Genomic DNA, 25,217 nt, shown 5'->3' on the forward strand with positions numbered 1-25,217 from the left:
CATCGTGCATGCAAAACCTTGCATTATCAACCACTACAGAAAAGCAAGCAACACCTGATTTGCCGTATACGGATGCGGATTTTCAATGATGTTTGATGAAGACGACGATGTACGATCGAACAATGTAATAGGTCGATGCCAGGTAGTGTCAAATCCTGGCCGGCATGACAGTGCGGTACATCACGTACGTCTCCATGCAGAGGAGGCAACTACTGATTGCGAAAAATGAAATACTGCATCACGGTACGTCCGTAATGGGAATATTTGTGATGGCAACAAGAGATGTGAACTTTTTGTAGTTGAATAAAACATTATTGAGAAACACAACAATGTCTTCGCTTTTTCCTGCAACTCGGACCAAAGATGAGGCGCTCCAGTCCATGGACGAGGCCTACACAAAATCTAAGGAACTTCACATTCTCCAGTTCTTGAAAGATCAGAAGCAATTGCAACGCCGACTTGAGATGTGTCAGTTTCGATCAGACAACGTCGCTCATCAGTCCGGCCGACGGGAGTCGATACACCGGCTGAGACCGCTGACTGCCCAACCAAGGAGGACCTCTTCAGAAAGCAACCCATCAGAGGTGTTTCTCGGACATCTAAGTCTACGTAAAGGGCAAACCCAAATTGGTAATGCAGCCACAACACAGTTGCTTAGTCCTCAAGACGGGGCAGTGACGAAACTCTATACCAACGGGGATGTTATACATCGGGAATCTCAACGGCCGGAGTCGGCCAGGGACCTCCGTGCTTCGTGGTCTGCAGAGGAGGAACTTGGTGATGCGTTATTCGATCACGAGGTGGACCTAGATGCGCTATCCATCACCAGCGTTCGCAGTGCAAGCCCGACCTGGGAAGATTTAGAGATATCGGATGATGCGCCATCAGGAACTTCAGCGCAGAAAGTCTCGCACGAATCGAATATCCTGGAGGGAAATTATGGGGAAAATGCGACTGGCAGGAGACAGCAAGTTCATCTGAAGCGTGGCCGACGATCCCTCGTCGGTGTATCAAATGTTAGCAGGACCCTCAGAAGCAATTCGGTATCCGTTAGATGCCAGGGTCGAGATTCTGTGAACTTTGCGGGCCAGGAAAGCGGCGCAAACGGCGGCGGAGGTTCAACTCGTCCTAGACGGAGCTTTGTGAGGCACCAGTCAGCCCCGACGGACCTCCACGATGACGAGATTCTGTCAAAGCTCGGGAAATTGGGGGTTGTTGGGGTGGGTAAGCGGAACGTGTTTAGTGCGCATGAGCCCCTGCCTCCGGTACAGTCAGCAGCCACTGTAGAAACGGACGCCATTCCACAGGACCAGGATGAACAATAACTAATGAATGTTCTGGTTATTAACACAGCTCTGAGTAAAACATTATGTAAAAAGTCGAGACATAAACGGCCAACATTATTTATTTTCCAACTTGAGGACGGGCCATGGGTTTGTCTATGTCAAAATCCTAACCTATTCCAAGTCACAATACTAACACAGGATTGCCACAATGAATGGGACTAAAACAAATATTTTCATTCAGAAACGTACTAAAATAAGTCCGTGAAATGTATGAAAATTTAGCAACCCGGGTAGAGTTTTAATTGCTTAATGAGGTACAGATAATGTATCAAAACACAAAGAAACTATTTCTGTTTACTCAAAACCGAGTGTTTATTAATTTTTATGTAAACTCAATTTGCAATCAAAAGTCACGGATTTTTAATATTTTTTTAAAACCGTTTAGTTACATTCGTCATAGATCCACACCCTATACCGCTTGTGATGAACTAAAGTTAAAAACATTACCACCAAGCCGTGGTTATTCTAAAGGACACAGACAATGTCAACGTTTAATATTTAATTGACAATCACATCCACTTGCATGAGTTATTTTTAAATGCGTATAATGACTATCAATATTGTGAGTATGATCCGTTTGTTTGACATCACTCGGACAAAGTAACACTGAATAGACACCTTGCATCCGATGTCACATCTGAGGACAGATGTACCGTATGACTCGAAACTTTGTGCGTCCATTGTCACTAAATATTAAAGAGCAGTTGCTTTTCATGTATTTTGTTCCTTCCCAATAATAACACCACTCAAAAATCCAATGAAGAATGTTCAGAACCTAGCCTGTTGAAGTTTCAGCTCAGTGGAGTACACTTTTGGAGAAAAACCATGCACAACCTTTTGACCACAAACACGATTTCGTCCACAACACTCTTTATTTCCAAAAATCAGCCTTATCGACTGTTGGTTGGAATCACCACATTCCTTGATTTCTTCAAAATGACAGCAAGCCAGACGGCATAATTTCACGGGACGTTTAGTGCTAGTACGATCTTTAATCAAAGTAGGCCTATTAGTTTAAAAAATAAAAATTCGGTATGAATTGCTCTTGGGATAAATGCAAATGATTCTACATGCATTTAAATAACAAAAATTGCCCTCAGTTGAAGGGGCACCATGGAAAGTTTCTGTAAAATATTTCAAAAAACATTTCTTGTGGATTGTCTTTACTTGTACATCAACACTTTAAACTTAGTTTATGATTTTGATTATTTCTTCCTCGATTTCGGGCAATGAGTCTAGCAACCTTTACTTTTTTCAGAGAACTGTTTCGCAAACTGAAGAATCCCATAAAAACTAAGAAAATGCCATAAGGATTATAATTTTTTTCTTAGGGCCTAATTGTGGGCGTGACGTGCTATGACTTTTTCAAACCCCCGCACGTTGTCCGACATGTGCGCCTGTAGAATCTGTTTCGATTCGCAAAGCGACTCTGTTTTGGTGTATACAATTACAGCCAAATGTCTCATAAAATTTTACAGAAAAGTGGAGAAATTGATAGAGATTCAATCCATTAGGCTTAAGGTGACCTGTATCTTCATGATCTGTATACCTAAGTATTTTTTTCACGAATGTTCAGAATGATAATGTCCATTATATACTCACACTGTCTCCAGGGAGAAAGGGCTTCTCCCAAAGACTCTCGACATTTCACTGGAGGCTCGTTAAAATCCCAATAATCATATATTCCATCTAAACATTAGTAGGGTGGATAAATGATGAACAGACCACAAGGTCTAGAAGTCACCAGGCTTGATTGTGTTTGTGTCTCTTAATCAGTTGTAAAACCATAAAACCACAGATGTTCAGAATGTTGAACTAAGAGCCGATGGGGTTTCACAAAACAAACGTCCCCTCATTAAAGTACAATATGGATCATTAAGTGCTATTGCGCTGCATATAGGTATAGTGTACGTCACACGTTGACGTGCAGGCTGACATTAATGGGGACCATTAGACATGGTAAACATACGGGATAGTGCGTAATGTGGTTCGGAAAAAATGCTTGTTCAATCACTATTTTGCGTGGCCATTTTGATATGGCACACTATGGGCAATGTGCAATTCATATCAAATGTTAAGATGTATAATTATAATGTGCAGGTTTTTCGGTGAAATGACTTAAGGCGTCGGCACGGGTGCTTGTTTACTCTGCCCCCCATCTGTGTCATGATTCCTTGCCACGGTTCGTCTGTCTTTGGCTATTCTTCCCGCTGCTGCCATTATTATGCTATGCTTGTGACATGCAATCTGCCTTTGTGAAATAACCACACAAAATGGTTATCATTAAGCAACTTTAGTCCGCATAATTTTATTATGTGTCCCGTGCGCGTACCATTTCTCATGCATGGTATAGACAATCATCGTGCCGCCATCTTGATTTTTTCGCATTCAAATCAACGTAACCAAAACGAGGCTGGAAGGAAAAATAGTCTGGTTCCTTTTTGCACAAAAAATTATCATTCGGTACTGTTATTGGATACAGTAAACATGACTGAAATGGTGGCAGCATGATAAAGGTCTATTATGTTAGCTACTGAACATGAATGGTGGATGATTTCTTAATTAGGCCTATTGCATACATATCTGTATATTTTTTATCACAACTGATACCATATGACATTTGTTTTTATCTGTAAAATGGAATTTTTAATTAATGAAGATTGGCATGTCAGAGATACTTTTGGGTTAAGACAGTTTTTGGACCTTTCAATCTAAAAGTACTTGTTTATTTTAAATTTAATTTAATTTATTTTATTTAATGTATTTGTATTAGCATTTTTATCTGTTGACTTGATCCAATTCAATGTTTGATTGCCACATCAAGTTTAATGAAAATAAACCATTTATCTATCTATCTATGATTCGACGATAAAGTGACCTTATACACTGCAGCTATCTCAGAGGCTGTTCTTTGTTATTTCTAATCTAGTAACAATGAATGCACAAAAAGGTTTACCTAAGCATTCCAAGCGATACCAAAACATTGCCCTCTAACTCCGCCTAAAGGTCTATTAAATATAATGCGGAACAAGATGTAGGGCAGAGGGGACTCATGATATCTTTGAATCACGAATCACCGGAATCTGTTGTATACTCCATATTGTAAGGTCGAATATTTGTGGTCTTCTTTACAATATTTTCAGAGCGTTAAAGCTTTTATCGAATTTGTTTCATTATACCAAGTACACCACGTCTTCCTATACAGATTTCAAGCTTTTCGATTGATTGACAGTGATCATTTCAAACGTGGTTTTATTGGTATGTTTTAAGAAAACTTTGACACTGCACCTCCTATCATCCCATGCTAGTCTACAATAGAAATGCTTGTTTACAATGTACCACATCTGTGGCCACGGAATGTAATTTTGAGTAAATATATTTACCAATATAATTTACAAAACATAATTGAACAGTACCTTTGGCACATGCGATTAAGTAGGCCTTTAAATTTTACTATACAAAAAACAAGCGCATATAAAATGGAAAAACAGCAGCTTCAACGAATAGTATTTTTCGACTGATATGACCCATCACCTTTTTACTCGACTAACAAAACAAGTTTCATGGTATCGTTAACAGTCGAAAGGTTTCAGTCCTCAAGGCACTAAACAATGCAACACGCAGATATATCGTTTACCTCTTCACTTCTCCAAAGCGTTTTGCATTGTCATCATAAGCACAGCAGCAGAATAGTTTGGAACTACATTGTACAACTCTCCAAATAGTTTACTTTTCACTAAATGGTATACATGCCTACTATTATACTAGTCTCGCTCCGCTTTGTGAAGAGGCTCGACGGTCTTTTTAGCGACAGCATACGACTATTTTGTGTCCGCAATTGTATCAATATGTTTTGGCTGGGTTATTGTTTTATTCAACATCAATGACTGCAAGAGGTATCATGCGTATGTCTATGGAACTAAAGCACTCACTTCAAAGATGACTGCAATGCAATAGATCTATAGGCCCATGCATTATAGTAATACTATGACACGAATAGAAGAATGCTAAACATTATCATGTACCAATCAGCCCATGCATGGTGTCGTCGAGAATTACACCAACAAACAAACTTACAATAAGAGTTTGACGGCCATCACAAAAAGAATCTTTTGTGGCAGGTGTTCAAGAGTGAACAGTTTCACGTTGCAATGGGACCGCGTAATGTTATATGAAATTTTGAATACTGTGAAATCTGGTATTTTAATCCGTACACATGAACTACCACTGGCTTAATTTAGTATCTCTATACTGAGTCATGCGTAATTACCAATTAGACCGTATTTCATATCGCGTCCAAAATTCATACTGCACCGGTTTTATATTGAAAGCCTTCATATATCTTCAAATTATTATCGACCATCTCATTAGCATCGCTCGGCTGTTCAAACTAACATCCTAATTCTCCTGATGTACCCCATTGCCCGAGGGCCTAACGCTTTTAAGGGCTTCTTTCACGGCATGCACGTTTTAGCACGGCAAACATAACAAGTATCATTGTTTGCACTGTTCATTCCTTCTGAGCAGTGAAACGGAAGGCACAAACATTAGGACAACTTTTTAAGTGTGGCAGACACAACAAGAGAGGAGAGCGTTATTTGAAGTGGGCAAATTTCACAAACATTTAAAGGGTGCAGATCTGGAAATAGGCATATTTGTATCTCAGGTATTAAAGCATGTTGAGGGCGGTGAACTTGAGAATTTGGAAAAGAGAAGGGTGGAAGCCGTACAGAGGACTGCAAGCTGGTATTTCTGTGAAATTTGGATGAAAGTAGGCCATAAAATGGCTCTAGTTTGCAATAGAGCGTAGGCGCCACACTAACTGACCGATGAGGTGGGTACAGCTGAGTGTCAGATGTGGGATAATGACGTATACAAATTGCTCTATGAAATGAAATGAAATGAAAAAGAAAATGAAAAATGATGAAATAAGCTTGAATTCGGTGTGTGTCTCAAATACCTTGGAGAGAGTTGTGAGTGTTTTAAAATCATTTTGGAAGTACGCGTAATTACCATTGGGGTCTATGCATGGAGTCGATTTGCAGGTCTGCGCAAATCGTAGATCGCCAGTCATGCGCGTAAAACCATGATTTTGGCATAATAGTGCATGGGCAAAACGTACTTTGTTGACAGTACGCGCATTTTGGGGGTAAATGAGGCTGTTATGGTGGCCCTGAAGGGACATCGCATATCGCAAACGTGTGCGCATAAGTATGCGATGTCGCGAAATTTATCGCGAATGTGTGCGCACACGTATGCGATGTCGCAAAATTTATCGCGAATATGTGCGCACACGTATGCGATGTCGCGAAATTTATCGCGAATATATGCGCACACTTTTGCTACTTGCGCAACTTTGAAATTTACGCGCGCAAGTTTCAAAGTTGCGCGCGCAAGTTTCAAAGTTGCGCAAGTAGCAAGTTTGCGCTCGACAGTACTAGTAGTAACGATTGCACGAGGAACAGCGTGCGCGCGAAGGTTTATTAGTCAGACCCTATTTATATCTAACAGTACGTCTAGATTCCAGACTAGCTGCTACAACTCCCCAGTTCATTAGGAATTTTACTGAAAGGTATGCGACAAGGTATGCAATAAAATTCACGACATTGCAAACAAATTCGCATACATGTGCGCACATATTCGCGAATTGTTTCACGACATCGCATACGTGTGCGTACATATTCGCGATTAATTTCACGACATCGCATACGTGTGCGCATATATTCGCGATAAATTTCGCGACATCGCATACGTGTGCGCACATATTCGCGATAAATTTTGCGACATCGCATACGTGTGCGCACACATTCGCGATAAATTTCGCGACATCGCATACGTATGCGCACACGTTTGCGATATGCGATGTCCCTTCAGGGCCACCATAGGCTGTAGTACTAAATACCTGCATGAAAATATTGGGTACCTTACTGTTTTTTAATCTACGTAAATCATATTCATAAATACCTAAGACAGTTTACGCATTCCTATTGGTCGAGAGCCCGTCACGTGGCCGGTCTTAAACGGATGATAAAGACATGGCTAGCTGGTCTTAAACACTTTTCCAGTGTCACAATAAAATGTGGACTCCTAAAAATCCAGTGCCTATTATCGTTTCATTGGTTGAACGTTCACAATCCTCACGTAGGCATGCGCAACACTACCAGGGAGTCAGAATTTTAAAGTTCTAAATTCAAAACGCAACGCGCCAGGTGCGTTCTGCGCGACATCGCGCAGAACATGATACGCGCGCGTCAATCTCCATAAAAGGGTTGTTTACATCTTACTCGCCAGCTGAACACTCCATTATTTTGCAAAAGGGATGTTTCAAAAAGCATAAAGTGAATTTGTTGAACAAAATCGGGATGTTTTGAACGAATTATATGATTTTTTCTTACCGATAAGGTATTTATGAATGGGAATAAATATGTGCTCCGTCGGTATTTATCACTCTGTTTAAGACCACTTAGAGTCTGGGTGCTGATAATTACCCTCGCCTCCGGCTCGGGTAATTATCAGCACCCAGACTCTAAGTGGTCTTAAACAGAGTGATAAAAACCTCCGAAGCACACATTTATTCCCTTATTAAATACACATGAGATTTCTTTACAATTGAAAATTAACTCCATATAGAATTTAAGTTGACTGGAACTCTTCAACTGTGTGTAAAATCCCTATACCGAGAGGCGAATTTGCCCATTGTTTTGATTTTGCGGCGACGCCGCGCGCGCAGATCACGAACTTGCTCATGCAGTTTTGAATAGGACCTGGCTGTGGTAAATTTGAATAAACTACAAAGGGTTACACATGCAGTCTAAATAGCGCCCTCCTATTGGTCCGCCATACTTTAAAAAAGCCAGTTGTGCGCTAGGGGACGTACGGCACTGACGAGGTGGGGGGGGGGGGGGGGGGAGACGACACCCCCGGGCCCGAGCATATTATTTTATTCCTTGCGGTGAGAAAGCTAGGAAGCCCCGCATTGACTAGTGAAGTCATATCGGAGATCGACTTTATCCAATCGAGTTTCAGAATCAGAACCCTTTTCTGTTTATATCTTATGCACACATTATGCTACGCCCATGATAAATTGTTCGCTCCATTAATATGCATTTTTAAGACTTCACACGAATAATATCTTATTTCTATTTTCGGCGTCTGTATGCAACCCTCTGAAAAAGAAGCCACAGTTTTTATTTTTAGGTTGCTTTTTGCGCCTATAACTGACAAACATATCCGCCTGATTTAGTGACGCGCTCTTTAACCTATAACCACAGCTGCAGTTATAAGGAGTCCTTTATTTTGGACATTCTAGTAAAATGGTGAACTATGAAATAATAAGGATGCATGGGAAAATATTATGAGATATTCAGATACACATATATATTGCTCAATCCTATCAAACAGAAAAAAGTCCTTCCATGTTTTCATATCTGAGGGTTTTAGAAGAACGTCTTACTTAAGATCAGACCGAATTTGTCATTTGATAATAATTATTAGTTTAATTATTTAACTTTCCAGATTTAAAGCGCGTGAACTTCAATGCACCTCAAGTTGCACTTTTTGGTGAAAACAGAACTCCCTCACACCCGGCCAAGGGCGGATCTGGGGAGGGGGGGGGGGGCAACGGGGGCCATGGCCTCCCCCAAAACGAAACCATTTTTTTTTTAAAGTGGCGTCGCAATAAAGGCAGGCACTGCGTACACCACCATCTTTTCCTCCAATTTGGGTAAAGTGGTAAGAAATAGCCTCAGATCGGCACCACAGAGCATCTAAAATCGCCCAAAGCGCGCCCCGAACCCCACGCCGTAATATTTGGGACACACTTTTTGGGGGACCAACTTTTTTTTGGCCCCCCCCCCCCAAAAAAAATATTGTGTGCTTTCAGTTGTAACTTGAACATTATTTCATAACTTTTTCTTTAATTTAGGTACTACTACATGTATATCAGTCACAAACCAAGGAAACTAAAGAAAGAAACTCGACCCGAACATTCACACTAACTGACCGATGAGATGGGTACAGCTGAGTGTCAGATGTGGGATAATAACGTGTACAAATTGCTCTAGCGAAGTGTACCTAGCTCTGGGTGAAATTTATTGCAAAAAAGGCTGTTGCATTGTAAATTCAAAACCAAGCCGCGCCCTTAGTTAAATATTCTTTCATGCCACGGACCGTTATACCATTCTGCCTCCATGGTTGTACCATGGAGCTTGGGGTGCAGGCTAGTATGCTCAAAATATACGCCGTCCAAATCACTGTGCATTCATTGTAGCCTCAAATTTAGTGGCAACACAGCAAGCAATGAGTAACATGCGCTTATGTTGCCTCAGCAGCGTGGCCACCCCTTGGATTTTTTTCCCAAGATCTTGGGAATTCAGGCCAGGGCTTGGGAACATTTCGCTGAGCCTTGGCATTTTTTTGCATATTGAGAACACAAAAATGTTAATGGAAGCACTTTGTGAGCAATATTCACATACAAATAGGGTCTGTGCTGCTATTTCTATGAGTAAAGATATCTTGGGAAATCTTGGGAATTTTTCTGTGGTCGTCTTGGGATTTTCAAATTTGATAAGTGGCCATCCTGCGCCCCAGTTAGGATGAAATCTCCTGAGAAATCAACTTTGCTGGTTGAAGTGAAGTTTCTCGGACCGCCCGATTTATGGTAAAGTCACATGGTTGAGAGGAGCGTCAGGTCTGATGTACACCAAGCAGCCGTCCTTGGGTTTGCAGGTTACCATCTTAACGAAGTGCAACGACTGACCGGGTACCAGCTCAAAGTGGAAATACTTCATCAGTTTGGCCATGATGACACGAGCTTCAATCTGTCATGGGTGGCGGAGATAGGAGAGTTTTTGACAATGTTTGAAACTGAAATATGCCATATACTTCACCGTCTTCACGCCAATGCCAAAACGAGGTGAGTTTGAAGTTTTGAAACATTAGCCACGAAATTCGAAGTTGAAGTGTGTTTAATTGTTGCGATTTTACAGCGCAAAAACTCGACATGGCATCTCAAATTCGTGGTCGTGTACGCTTTCGCGTTCAGTATGAACCGGACTTAGCTCTGCTATTGAAGTCTCTGACTGCGCCACTATTGGTTACAATATATATTGGCCAGAGCTGCAAACAAGTCCATCACAGATGAAATCATAAATCACAAAACACTACTCAGCAACTTTTGAATTGAAACTGAGATCCTAGAATATTGTTTTGTCAAAATATTCAGCAGTCACAGAGCTAAAACTTCATCAGGTTAGTTGTTAATGTTAAGCACCTGTCTTTGGATATTGAGTGCTTTTGTTGCTTCGAACAAAAACAATGCACAAAATTGACAAATGATCTACCCTACCTATAACCCTAAGTACCACTCAATGGCGAAAATGCATAAACATAGCGTAGCATAAAGGAGCACAGCATGAGTAAAGAAAAGGTCATTGCAAGCACCACTGTAGTATATGGAGCAGCCACTTGCACAGCAAGGGTCTATAATATGCGAGCAGATTGGGCGATTAATTATGCAAAACAAGACTGCGTCTTGACTTCCAGATTCTGACCATTCAGCAGGCACCTTCTATTTGGTCTTCAGTAACCCGATGCTGTATTTCAAAAACAGGGCAACCGATTGACCAATCAACAGCTGAGGCAGAATTTCTGCTCGAACTGATTCTAAAGTCCACTGAGATTGGCTTGCACGTGGGGTCGCATAAAATTTGCAATGCTCACATATATGAGACGTTGTTGTGGAGCTTGCGAGCTTCATTGAACAACGGATGATACTCGGACTAGCACCACTGCTCACCCCTCCTTATTTTTTATGTCTAGAATATAATGGATTGATCCTGAATTATCTTATTTCACTTCACTGTTCTGCATTCAAAGATGGCTCTTCTCACTGGAGAGTCATTATGTCAAGCACTCACCATTGCAAACTTCTGCCCGATGCATTTTCGTGGGCCCAGAGAAAAGGGGATGTGCACATATTTGAAACTAATATAAAAGAAAAACAGGTAAACCTCCATTGAAACATGAATTGTTTGAAGTTCAGCGTCCTAAGCAGAATTATCTTATGACAAAGAGTTTTGCTAGGGTGGAACATCAGGAGTTTGAGAATAGCTCTTATATTGTAAAATTTCAGGCCCTCAACCTTTGTAATTTATATTTAAGCAGATTTCAACAGCCTATCATGGCTAGTAAACAGAACTGTTGTAATTAACAAAGTAACATCTCTTGTGAGAACAATTCTTATAAATACCAATGAATAAAGTGAATCTTCACATAATTCTCTTTCCAAACTTGAAAAAAATACTTCTTCACAGTCACACGATTGGTGGTTCTGACCAGTCAGATGACAAGGATTTATTCATGGAGTGTCATGGCCGAGTGGTTAAAAGCACCGGACTCTAGCTCTGGTGTTTCTGATCAGCAGAGTGTGGGTTTGAGTCCCGGTCTTGACACTTGTGTCCTTAAGCAAGACACTTTACGGCTTTACGTCCCTCGGATGGGACGTAAAGCCGTAGGTCCCGTGTGTTGTGCAATGCACATAAAAGAACCCAGTAATTATTGCTAATAGAAGGGGTTAGGGGTTTGCCCCGGTGTTTCTGGCAGTGTAGCACCTTATAAGGTGCTACATAAAATGGGTCTAAATGCATTTCCCAATATACCGATGAATAAAAACAAATTCTTTTGAAGCCAATATTCTCATCTTAAGTTGTTACCTTTCGTCATTCAGAAATCGACTTGGTATGAATTCCTCCGGCTTTTCAAAATACTCCTCCTGCCTGGCCATGTTGGTCATGCTCACCTGCGAGTAGGAATGTCAACAGAAAGCTAACGCTTGAACAAGATATTATTAGAGTTGCCACGCGGCCAGCACCGTACTTTTCTAATGTACTGGAATGGACACATTTGTCAGTTCATGTAAACAAGTTTGTATTTTGATCACGTTTATATTATAACGCTGTTATACAAATTGGGGACAATATCACTTGTAAGGCAAACGTGTAATGTTCAAGCCAGAGTACCAAGCGGAGCTATCAGCCATTCACACGCCAATCCCGACTAGCCCTGAATTATGTAATTACATAGTCTTTGAGCTGACTACCTACAGCAATGGGTGCCTCTCCCCTTCTATTCCTTGGGGAAATGCACTCAACCAAAAAAGAAAGTCCCTCCCTTAATACATTTTTGTCTAACTCAAAACTACTGGGCACATCTTGCTCAAATTACGACTGATCAGTACAGCAATTCCTAAGCAATCCAGCCATACTCTTTGTTTGGCCCAAACAGTGATAATGTGTACAAAATTATGCAATTTGTGACAAATGGTACCAAAAGAATTTGCACTTTTGTATACCTGCAAGGCGAGTGTGAACCACAACTTGCACGTATACAAAAGTGCAACTGTTTTCGGTATCGTTTGTCATAAATTGCATAAATTCGTACACATTATCACTGTTTTGGGCTAAATAAAGAGTATGGCTGGATTGCTAAGGAATTTCCGTACTGATTAGTCGTTATTTGAGCGAGAGGTGCTCAGTAGTTTTTGAGTTAGACAAAAAAGTATTGGAAGGGGGGACTTTCTTTTTTTGGTTGAGTGCAATAGCCACTTGTCACTCTTCTGTTGACTTTTTAACAACAATGTTTGGTAAGGTTTGTACACAAAAATCGGGAGCCAAGGACGAGATCAGGGAAAAAGGGAAACCTACCCAAACGGGGGTGCCTGCAGGTACTTTGATACCATTATAGACGACATCTTTGGTCAGCTGTCTGGGAACGCTGGACACTGGAGGATGGACACGCAAACCTTCCTCCAAAACCTGGAATGAAACAAGTACAAGTGCACCAAGTTACTCAAACAAACACATTTGAAACAGTACTCAACGTAAGAATATATTGTATTTACCTTAACCTCTTAAGCATTTTTATCAAAAGGTTTTGCAAACACTCCTCCATTAGCAAATTCTTAGGACATTAACTATCAAGCAGTAGTAAATCAGATGTAAAGTGATAGTTTCTAGGCTCTACTTCCCTCAGTCTTACAAAATCTTTCAAAACATCTTGGCTCGCTTCTTGAAGGCTCTGGGATGTAAGGGTCGGGGGAATTTACTGGTGAACAGTGACGTCACTGCGCTCTGATTGATCACCATCAGTTACATTAACTTTCACGGCGTAAACTCTTTGTTAATTGCATGCTTCCCTGCAATGCATATTAATGTCTGTTTTTCTGCACCTAAGAGTATCTCGGAAAGTCGGCTTAGCACAGTGGTTCTTTCCTTGCCTTCCACCGCTGTAACCCGGGTTCAATTCCCACCAAGGTCCACATGTGGATTGGGTTTTCAGTCCCTACCTGATTCCGTGGGTTTCCCCAGAATATCCTTCTGAGGTTTTCCTCCCACCTCTAAAACTGTAATTTCTTCTCACTGTTTTCTCTCTACAGTTTACTTCAGGCTTGCGAGGTACTGTGCCTTCAGGAATTTGTAGTTTCATTACCGGAAATTAAAAAAAAAATTATAATATTAGTCTCCGCAATCCTGAATTTAACTTTTGTAATCCGTTAATTATTCCACAGAAAGTTGTTTCTAGTCTAGTAAAGGTTGAATTTCATACATCTGGTAACATGTATCTGTACTGTCACAGGATCACAGTAATAATGCTGCAGCAAATATTATTGTGAAGGGTTGTGGTGGGAAAAGTTAGATTATGGCTACCAAAAATATATTTGAGTACCTTTCACCTGATAACCCTAATATGTTCAAAATATCTCACCGCCTGTGTGTATTTCAGATTGGACAAGTCCTCGAAGGTAACATATCCATTGTCACCGATCACAGCGTCTGCTTCTGTCTTCATTCTGAAGGTATAACAGTTTTTTTAAAAAAGTTCTTGAAGATAGCTACAATTTTTGTTTTCATACAAGCAATTTTTGATTATGTTTGTTGTATCTAAGTTCATATGCCCACTTACTATTAACAGAAAAGCCGCCAGCATAAAAAGTACTTTTTTCCCCCAGGCAACTTTATAATTCCTCCAATATCAAATATTTGGCAGGAAATTACTTGCACATTTTTATATACTCAACTTTTAACCCCTTAAGGACGGGGTGTAATGGGGACATTCCTCCACACATAGAGCAAGTGGCCTGCATGACTGCACAGCCTTTGTGTGGTAGTGGGACTGCACAAAAGCAGCAGCTGTGGAACTACCCACTAGCCGTGTGGCATACCACAGCTGGCAACTGCATTCCAATGAGGATTAGCGGCCGCGGCCATGACCGCTTCCCGTACGCATGGGGTTAAAGGTTACCTCCAAGTCTTATGCAAGTAATGATGTGTACTGGTCCTTCCAAAACCCATTCCTAGGGTCTGGGAGGGATGGGGATTGTAATCTTTTTGTGACGGCTCACATTGTTTTAAATATTATCTATTTGATAAAAATGCCATTCCAATATTCTATGGATGACTGGATTTTCGGATATACGGTAGTTTCAGCAAAGCCCTAAAGTTAGACAAAGGAGGGGTGAAAAGATACAGTATTTTCGAAACGAGGGAACATTTTACAATTAATTCTTTTGGGGGAAAATTTTTGCAGTACCTTCACCGCGGTCTGAAGTACAGTGCCTCAAAGTATTTTGAAAGTCCCACAACTCACTTGTATACAACTTCCGGATGTTGCGCAAGCTCCAACAAAGTAGACGCCATGAGACATGCTGTGGTCTCTTGTCCTGGAAATAAAACACAAACAAATCCTCATCAAATCGTTTCAAGCCCAATTACATGGGTTGGGCGCCTTAAAGTTTTATTTCAAATTTATGTTTTACTTTAAAATTGTCTCTCTTCACCCAGGAATATAAATGGGTACCTGTGAGTCTAAAGACCAGATTGCACTGATCTCGAGCTGCTACAGATAATTGGTCTCTTAATAATAATAATAATAACAATCATGGTCATTTATAAAGTGCCAGTATCCGCTACAAGCGGCGCTTCTCTACATAACAACCAATGTAATCAAGAAATCATATGCAGAAAAGTATCTGAAAGTCATATTGATTTAAGATAAACTGCATAATACAAACAATGTTAAAATTAACCAAATGCTTCGAAGTATGGGTAGGTTTTCATCCTGTTTTGAAAGTCGAAACTGAATTTGAAAGTTTCAGTTTCAAGTCCTGAGCTTTGGTCTTGCAATCTGAAACTTCTCTTTCCCCATAATCGATGTTTCGAGACGCTTTCCTTTTTGTTATTATTTTTATTATTATTAATATTCTTCTTCTTCTTATCATTATTATTTGCTGATCCTTTTTAACTGCTAAACAGGCACTTATGTACAGATTCCACTCATTCCTAATTCATACCGGCCCCAAGGAATGTAACAAAATGATCCACCATCTTCTCCAGCTCCACCTCCGTGATGACGCCGTTCTTGTCACTCAACGTCGACGTCTGCAGTATGTGAGCCAGTATGTTGTTGTCCAGCGTCTGGCCGGAATTCAAGGACTCCATGGTGGTCATGATGCAATCTCGCGCCATCTTGCGAATGCGGTTGACGGCCTGTCTCCCCCTCTCACGATATTCCCTAGCCGACTTGGATGGGTTGCACTGCAATTTGAAAAAAAAAATGCCGCATCTATCTACGAATCACAACAAATGTTTTTTTTCTTCAAATACTGCCCCCAATTTACCACATTTAGGTAGTTCGCAACTATGAATGGGTACAAGGCAGCTAGACTGGTTCCATGATCTTACAATTCCTCAGCATCTATATATTGGTCTGTTTAAGTGGGGTCAGGGAACCAGACTTCAGGAATATGACTGTTTTTCTTGGTTTTCCGAGCATCTACGAACACAAAGTTCAAACAAGTCAGTGAAATAATATTTACTATAACATACTAACCCCGAAAATCCGTCCATTTCTGAGAATAACAGCAAAAGCAAAATGTTGTATATTCCCTTTAACTAATTCAACTTGATTTTTAACTAATTCAACTTGATTTTATTACTTTAATCTGACCAATTCGGTACTTCCTAAAGATATGGGACCCAGGCCAAGGATATTATTTATAGAACAGGTGTTGCATTTACCCATAGCAGAGGCCTGATGAAGGTTTGAAATGTTGACTCTGCTGCACACCTGATATCTGCAATGAGCTGGGGGTTCTCTTCATCGAGTATGTTCACATGAAGACCAAATGCAACCTGCAAAAAATAGAAAGCAAACTCTGTCTTCTGTGCTTTCTTCATTTGTATCAATATCCCTTGACAAGGTACGTGAAAACAAGGGGAAAACAATTTCAACCATACTCCAGCTGATTTCACGAAACAGTGCGTAGCTTACGCAATGCGTAGGACTTACGCGACCAATTTTACACGCAGCTGCGCAATAAGCTTACGCTCAATTTCACAAAACTTGGCGTAGCTGTCCCACCATTTTAAATAATCTAAACATGTTGCACGAGGTAACAAGACTTTAAACAGAAATTTGATTTTGATTTTGTGCAATAATATATTTTCAATCACTGCCACAACTTACGCCACCTACATTATAATCTGTTGCGCAAGTCGCGGACTTACGCAATTCATACTTTCGTAAAATGTGTCATGTATCATAACCAAAATGTTGCGCAATAAATTGTGCCGCAAGTGGAGTTACATGTAGCCTACGCCATTGCATAAAGTTTCATGAAATCAGCTGTCTAGGTTGTCACGTGTGCGGTTGAAACAAATTATTCATTTGCAAGTTTCATCAGTGAGTTTCATGCGCATATGAAGCTTTTGTGAGGCTAAATATGAGGTTCATGTGAGGCTCAGTAGGAGGTCATGTTAGGTTCAATTATGAGTTTCATGTGAGGCTAAATGTGAGGTTTATGTGAGGCTAAATATGAAGTTCAGGTATAAGGCTAAATATGAGGTTCATGTGAGGCTACATGCAAATATGAGGTTCATGTGAGGCTAAATATGAGGTTCATGTTAGGCTAAATATGAGGTTCATGTGAGGCTCAATATGAGGTTCATGTGAGGCTAAATATGAGGTTCGTGTGAGGTTAAATACGAGGTTCATGTTAGGCTCAATTTGAGGCTCATGTGAGGCTCAATGAGGCTAATGTGAGGCTCAATAAGGTTCATGTGAGGCTCAATCGGGGGTCATGCTAGGCTCAATATAAGATTCATGCAAGTTCGTGTGGGGTGCCAATAAGAGGTTCATTTGGAAATTCAGCTGGACTTTCTGACACTTTCTTTATACTTTCTTTAATCTCTTCTTCAACTTCCAGGCCAAAGGCAAAAACTTAAAAAAAAAGGCATGAATATAAACTAAATTTGCCTGTTTTGATCTTCTTTTTGCAGGCATTTTTCATCTTTCTCCCCTTTACTTCCTCCTCAAACAGTTTTGAGTACTCACCAACGCTGAAGACACCAGTATTTGAAGGATTTTAAAATGGTAAAAATGACTTCAAATATCTAAAAAAAAAAAAATAGACTGACGACACTAAAACAGTTGTTGCATGTAGACCGGCCTACCTTGGTGATGCAATCTAGGGAGACACTGTTGAACATGTCCAGCATGTTGACTTCAGTCTTCCCATCGGCTTTCTTAGACAAGCTCTCTAGGAGCAGGTCACAGCTGGTATTGAACTGGACAATACACCTTTTCAAAAAGCTGGCCAAAAAAATAACATACAAACTCAGTGTAAAACACAGACCTTAAGCTTTGGTACAACAGGACTGAAAAAAGGAACAAAATTCAAAAGTGTAAACCAGGCAGTGTTATAGTTGAGTACATTTCCCATGAGCATGAGTACTATTAGTTTACCATGAGTACGAGTATGATTATGAGTTCAGGATTTTTTTTTTTTTTAGTACAAGTACATTTGGATGACTATAGTATGAGAACGAAACAATGTACTCGAGTACGAGAACAAGTATGAGTACAAGTACGAGTGGGAGAATGAGCAATCATGTTGCCATAAATTGTTTCTTTTTCCTCTTTCCAAATCTTGACCTGACTCTCGGACAGAGCAAGAATTTTAGTGCAGGCCTGTAGTATTGGAGGTTCCCCGGTTCTACCCCATTCCAATATGAGAACCGGAACCGCGAGTCCAATCTTTTCGAGAACCGGGTACCCGCTATGTTCGGTTCCAGCTGCAAAATAAATCGGTTCTAGATTAAATTACCTAATTTCTGTGCACAAAACCCAGAGCCGAGAATCGGTTACATTGGAATTCAATCGCGTGAAACTTAAGGCCCGGGATATTCACTCTGGCAAGTCAAAACAATGGCGGGGAAAACCACAAAGACTCCCATAATGTGTCACAGAGAGTCGGAGACAAAAACAGCCGAACAGAGCCTTTGCGAGTTTGCGGCCGGCCACGAGGCGCGCATACAGAGCTTTGAACTCAATACTGGCCCTGTACCATGAATGATTTCGTTTGGACAAGCAGTGTAGCGTAAATTTAGGCTTATGAAATACGGACTCCGCTGTGCTATTGCGCATTCTCACGCATAGATAATTGGAAAAGGACCGATTACGCAACAAAAAAGCCGTTGTTCACATGAGTTCTTTTTCATATCACACCGGCTCTGAGTGCTGAAAACGTACCCAGGCTCTGAGCAGTGCCGCGGGAATCGACTCTACTAATTTACGGACCCAGGTACAGTGCTGTTTCAAGATTTGGATTTCGCGGGCCGTGGGGTACAGGTACAAAGTACCCATCGTTGCATGAAAATGAATTCATCCTTTGCTTCAGCTCTTTCTGATCAGTGCACATGGTGAAGAATGAAAAGTCGCGCAGCTGCGCACTTAAACAATTTGGCTGCTACATGTACCTGCTAGATAATAATGCAGTCGGCTCGATCCGGACCGTCCGTGACTCGTTCGAATCTGAGCCGGGTAAAATTGTACCCGGGTCCATCAGAGCCGATTCCAGCACTTGACCGGTTCCACCCTACATGGTGTTCAGTGAAAGCAGGGTAGTAGTGTGTACGTGCGAACCGTGTGCATGTACTTCAACTACTTGTGCTATGCAGTGAATCATTCTATTCTCAGCGGCATGCCGATAACACATTAAACATAGTTTCACATAAAAAAACAAGCACACATTTGAAACCAAGTAAATAGTGGAATAACATGTATTGCGTGCACGCTGAATTGATCCACGGAGCACGGACCTCACAAGGTGACACCGTTATTCTTTACATGTAATTTCGACAGCTTATGTTTTTCATAGAATTTCTGGGAGCCCGTTCTGACTCGGAACCAGTTCTCTTTTGAGAACCGGAACCGGCTCCAGAAAGACTGGAACCGCCCAAGCCTACTGAGGCCTATACTTGGCTGTCTGGAAACAATTCACTCCGCAAGACTTACTTGCGATGGAAGACTGGACTAAACAGAGCACCCATGGGTTTCCATTTCTCATGGTCAATTTCCGTCACAAGGCTTTTGCCGAAGAAGCGTTGCCCAAACACCTGTGTCAGAGACCGATAGCCTGCTTTCCACTTGGGGAAGTTCTCCAAAACCAAGATATCCTGGAAAGAAAGACATTTCCTGTGGTGCTGAAAATTAACACAATCTTGCATGCTCAACTTATGACTATATATACCCGTTTCCATATAACACAAACTTAATACCAACTGGCCGGCTGTTCAAGCCGAGAAGACAGGACAATAGTAGGAGGCCATATTTGCGACATTTAATTCCAAATAAAAAAGACACAGTATTTTGTTTTGTGAAAAACCAAATTAAAGGGGGGCCGGGGAAGAGAGTATGTCTCCCCCTCCTCCCCCCTGTCACGCCCCTGACTAGCTCATGCCCAGGGTCTATTTTCAACTATGTTGTGTATAGCAGTGGGGATAGCATTTGCAAGTCTTGTGAATGACAACAGTGATGTACATGCACATGGGTACAATGTCTTAAAGATGCATACCCCATGCTCTTCAAAAAATTGATTGTATTTTTGATGTGTGTGTTTTGTTTCAAAGAAAAACCTACTATATTCTGATTCGGGGTATCTACAACCTTATGAAGAAGGACTTTCATTTAATGCACAAATGGACCTGCCCTGCGAGGGCTGAATTAATATTTTCTGGCAGCAAATATTCAAATTTTATGAAAAAAAAAATCAACAACTAAATTTTGTAGGTTTTTTTCATTCGAAGTCTCATTTATTGCAATTGATAATAACAAATCTAGTTTTCGAGGTCAACCTGAAAAATAGCACAGGGATTACATCTTTAATACTTTACGTGATGGTGAATAGTTCTCAAACTGTAAAATGTCACAATCTCATACAATGGTTAAACAATCTTTAACCTTACCCTTACAGCTTCTGGGGTGTACACCTGAACGCTGACATTGTGCAAGATATGGAATACGAAGACTCTGCCATACTTTTTGGACCTGCATTTGTGAAAAGGGAAGGCAGTAAAATTTGTTTTCTATTCACTTAAAGATGTTTGCAATAAAGTTTGTCGTAATAAAACCACATGTATGTGCACACCCTAAGCAAGTGACCACCTTCGTTGTGTTGTGGGCTACAACTTACATGTAGCCCACCAGCTACACTGAGACAGGCATGCAACAGCGAATTTAGAAAAAAACGACTCGGAGGAGACTCCTAACCACGCAAGACTCTGTACAGTGTTTTTCAATTTGTACATTCATGAGAAGTAAAAAAAAACGAGGACATCAGCGGATCCGAGGTAAAGTTGCATACCTGTATAGATGAGTTCATTCAGGATTTCAGAGGGAATAGTACAGGCCCATTCTAGACGCCGTGCCCAACTCAATAAATTTGACTTTGTAAATTCGGCACGGGAATAGCACGGCATTTAGAACCATTTTGCTCGGCAAAATGAGTTCGGCCCAACACTATCCTTTGGCACTTGGGTTGTCGCGCTATCGTCCATCCAAAATGGCAGTAGCATGGCAGTGTTCTAAACGCTGTGCCATTGCCATGCCGAACTCAATTTGATTTGAATTTGGGGCAACCATTTTTAGGAATGCGCATGTTCACAATACCCACTCTTGTATCCGCATCATGGGGGTGAAATTGGCCGAATGTTTTGATCGTGCTGAAAGTTCGTTGAATTACTTGAACTGCTTTAACCTGGCCAGTTACTCCAGATGCATTAAGGTTGGACTATAAAGTCCGGCGTTTAGAGCATCTGCCGTGCTGTAGACAAGCTATTGCCGCTGGTACCATATTTCAATAGGGGCACTATTCAAATTCGACGATTATTAACACTAGATTACATAATGGTGTACCGTAGTTTGAACAGGCAAACAACTTTTTGGGGTGTCACAGTGGGGGGGGGGGGGGGGGGGGGGGGGTTCGACTTAATTTTTTAGGAATTTGTTTGGAAACAAAATTTTTGGACAGAGCCCCAAACCCACCCCCCCCCCCTCTGGATCAGCGTCTGAATAAAAAAAAACCTACCTACCGACCATTTCTCTTTTTTTGACAGTACCAGAAACGCAACATCATTTTTTTAATTGGCCTAACCAAGGATTCATTGTCATAAATCAAAGGACAAATGTTCTAGGTTTGCTAGGTTTGCAAGGAATCAAGAACTAACAATCTGCAATTTAAAATCCAAGGACTTCACTTACCACTCAAACATGAGGTCTTCCATCAACTTCTTGTCGGCAATCGCTTGTGCCATATCTGCCAAGTGGCCCCAATAAAAGCTAGGAAAGAAAAGTAGACAGCTAATATTAAACCCTGAAAAAAATACACTTTTTTTGGCAGGTGTAACCATTTTAACCCCAGCCAATCTTTTTGACTGGTTGAAAATTAAAAGAAAACTCACAAAGTCTGAAGACAGGTTTTAAAAGAGGGTTTTGCTCATCTAACATGTCTTACCCTCCTCTGTAAACATTCTGAGCCAAGTAGTCCTTTCAGTCAAAATCAAACAATTGACTGTTTTCATCAGTTAAGAATTCCCAGCCAACATAAAGCAGGACTGACTGGCTGGGACTGTTTAAGTAACTTGATAGCTACATATATGCTTTGACTCCGGTTAGTGATAAAACAGCTGTGACCACAACTTGCCTGCGTTGTCTGTTGACCCAGTTTTACTAGTCACAGTGCTTGCTCAACATATGATCTGACTGCTGGTGACTAGCCTTTGTTAAAAGTATAGCAGGGGAAGTGGAAGTTAATTTTGACTGTCTATGGCTGTTTAAATAGCAGGAGGGTTAGCTTATGACTAATTCGTAGTCTTCAGCCTGGGACAGAAAACACCTGTAGTTTTGTTGACAAGTCAATCACGTGTACATCGAGAATCAATTCACAAGTCCCATCACACGTAACACTAATACCAGGAGATAAACAATTGGACGGCTTGCGACTTAATTGTGCAACTGCATAACTTTTGAGAACTCGTGAGAACTTGCGAGGTCTTGTGAATACTTCGACAAGAACACTACTGTTGCAAAATGCCATAGAAATGTCCCAACTGGTGCATGAAGCAACTCATTCACTGTGTCGTTTCGGTTTTGCGGTAACACCATGTGGTAATAACTACTGCTTAGAAGATATTAGTTCTGAGAAGAACTTGTCCTGCTTATTATCAACTTGCTAAGTAGTTTTTGTTCTGTTTAGAACAGTCCTGCTGTAAGTTCTAAAAGAACTTGTCTTTGGTCTCAACGTTTCGACTAGCCTGCTGTAGTCATCGTCAGGAGACTGCAGTAGTTATTACCACATGGTGTTACCGCAAAACCGAAACGATACCGATACCCCACCATGCAAAGCCTCAAATCTTATATCATTCACTGTACACAACTTGTGCATGATACTTGAGTTCTGTGAGAACAACATTCTCAAAATCTCCTCAGAAATTACATGCGAACTTTTATATGCGGTTATCGATACATTTTAAGTTTATATTTCAGAGTCCAAAAATACATATGTCCCACACATTCTCCATCTAGGTATAGAAGTAGGACCCAATTAGCCCCAAAGATGGGGCTCTTAGGCCAAAAAAAAAGTCTCCGGTTTCTGGTATGCGCGCGCGTCGCCGTAGCCATGCGCGTCGGCAAAATGAAAAAGTTTTTTTTTCAATGAAAGATGATGTCTCAAAACCGCCAAACTCACTGGTTTGACTGGAATCCTGCTGCTGCACAATTTTAACGTGTTTTAGATGGGGTTATGATCGAGAATAAGCTTTATGTGGCATCTCTGGACTCCCATATACTAAGTTTTATAGTCGGGCACCATTTGCAGTCATCAGCCAACATTTAAAGCAAAAAAAAATCAGGTAAAAAAAAAAAAAAAGCCGCGTCGCCGCACCACTTTTTGGGCAAGCTCCATACCAGAAACCGGAGACTTTTTTTGGGCCTTATACCCAATGAACCGGTACATGTACAAGACTGCCTCTGTAACTATAAATTGCCATCTATTGAAAAACGTGGAAAATTTGCATTAGCGATATACAATATATTCTATCAGTCTAATTTTAGCTGTCAGACCTTGAGTCTGGGGTGCTGAATGGCAACACAAAGCAACTGATGAATGCTGTGCAAGATGTTTTAAAGTAGCCTATACTATCATAATGAAAATTCCAGATTTTCATTCAATGCCCCCCCCCCCTCAAATACTGGCACAAACACCACAAAATTATTTCTTTGCAGAAATCACATTATTCTAAAAAAAACTGTGGGGAAAAAAGACAATTCAAAGTTGTAAATATCCCTGTACACCATTTTGAGGGAAAAGAGAGTAACATCTGCCTCTACCATTTACATGGGGTTCAGGCAATCCTCGACGCGATAGCGGCAGAAGGGTAGATGAGAACTACAAAAAAATCGGACTGTTCCTGCACTTGCCAAGAACGTCCGATTAATTTGATCAACGGACATCGCTCTTCACAGCAAGTCAAGTCTTGATGGAAGGATTCAAAGCACACATTCTTTTTCTTTTCATTTAAAAGTTTCATTGCCATTGCTAGCATTCTGTATTCAAATTTAACAAATAGCAAGGTTCACACACATCCCCAATCTAATAGGAGTGGGACCGGTTTTCATTGAAACTATATAGTCATGCTTTTCGCCAATTCCAGTGTAGTTTCGTTTTAATAAAAAAGCTATTCATGTTTTACCCTCTGCAAGTTTTTCCTCATAAATTCTCAGTAGACCGATAAATCCTTGCCATAAAAAAGCTATTCATGTTTTACCCTCTACAACATTTTCCTCATAAAATCTCAGTTAGACCGATAAATCCTTGCCTTGCCCCAAACTTGCCATCTACCGAGCATAAACACGCACAACCAGTGGTATCAGACTGCAACATATATACGACCTCAGTCACCATAACATTTTGAACAGAAATTGGGCAACACAACCCCCCCCCCCCCCGTAACTTGCAGTCAACCCCCCCCCTCCCCCCGCCCCCCAACAAAGTTCCTTAACTTTATTTTGCCTACCTCGTTCGCTTTGGTCCTGGAATGTGGCTGTATTTCACATGCAAATAGTGCAAAAACAACGTGTATGCAAGAAACAGACTGCCGAGTAATAGCAGGACAAATCCTGCCACCGAAACTAACAAAACAGTAAGGCAAACCATGTTTGTACTAAAATTGAGATCTTAACTTCCTCACTCACTGGATCGGAGGGTCAAACGCTGCATCAGCAAAAAGATCCGAAGAAAAATGAATTTTGTATCACACGAGGGCGCCGTGCGAGGCAGTATTAGACTTGATAAAGTCATTCAGTGGCTTACATTTGATAATGTTGCCCCGTGGTGGTTATACTGTTTGTTGTTGTTGTTGAGGTTCTTTGTGTTTTCCATGTCACTACATTTTGTAATGTTTTCCATGTGATTTTCGACTCAAAAATTATCGCACTTTTAATGAGTATTTTTAGCATTTCTATTTGTGGCATTTTAGA

General features: G+C 40.9%; 1 protein-coding gene across 1 annotated transcript; it reads right to left on the bottom strand.

Moving 5' to 3' along the window:
• Nucleotides 1–9,193: 9,193 nt before the first annotated feature.
• On the bottom strand, nucleotides 9,194–24,936 carry LOC119718927 (cholesterol 24-hydroxylase-like). Its single transcript, XM_038188361.1, has 13 exons — nucleotides 24,755–24,936; nucleotides 21,942–22,019; nucleotides 20,648–20,729; nucleotides 19,698–19,858; nucleotides 17,855–17,993; nucleotides 16,421–16,534; nucleotides 15,694–15,937; nucleotides 14,991–15,063; nucleotides 14,109–14,193; nucleotides 13,049–13,159; nucleotides 12,059–12,144; nucleotides 11,264–11,330; nucleotides 9,194–10,165 (listed from the first exon to the last, which is right to left on the bottom strand). The coding sequence occupies exons 1-13, from the start codon at nucleotides 24,892–24,894 to the stop codon at nucleotides 10,001–10,003; spliced, it is 1,545 nt and encodes a 514-aa protein (XP_038044289.1). The 5' UTR covers nucleotides 24,895–24,936; the 3' UTR covers nucleotides 9,194–10,000.
• Nucleotides 24,937–25,217: the final 281 nt, after the last annotated feature.

The sequence above is a fragment of the Patiria miniata genome, unplaced genomic scaffold (assembly GCF_015706575.1).
Source record: "Patiria miniata isolate m_02_andy unplaced genomic scaffold, ASM1570657v1 HiC_scaffold_7, whole genome shotgun sequence".
In the NCBI taxonomy this organism is placed as follows: Eukaryota; Metazoa; Echinodermata; class Asteroidea; order Valvatida; family Asterinidae; genus Patiria; species Patiria miniata.

Coding starts and splice junctions, on each gene's coding strand:
- LOC119718927 (XM_038188361.1), bottom strand. CDS start 24,894: ATGGTTTGCCTTACTGTTTTGTTAGTTTCGGTGGCAGGATTTGTCCTG. Junction 16,535..17,854: donor CCCTAGATTGCATCACCAAG/GTAGGCCGGTCT, acceptor TATTTTTTGCAG/GTTGCATTTGGTCTTCATGT. Junction 11,331..12,058: donor CGATTTCTGAATGACGAAAG/GTAACAACTTAA, acceptor CTTTTATATTAG/TTTCAAATATGTGCACATCC.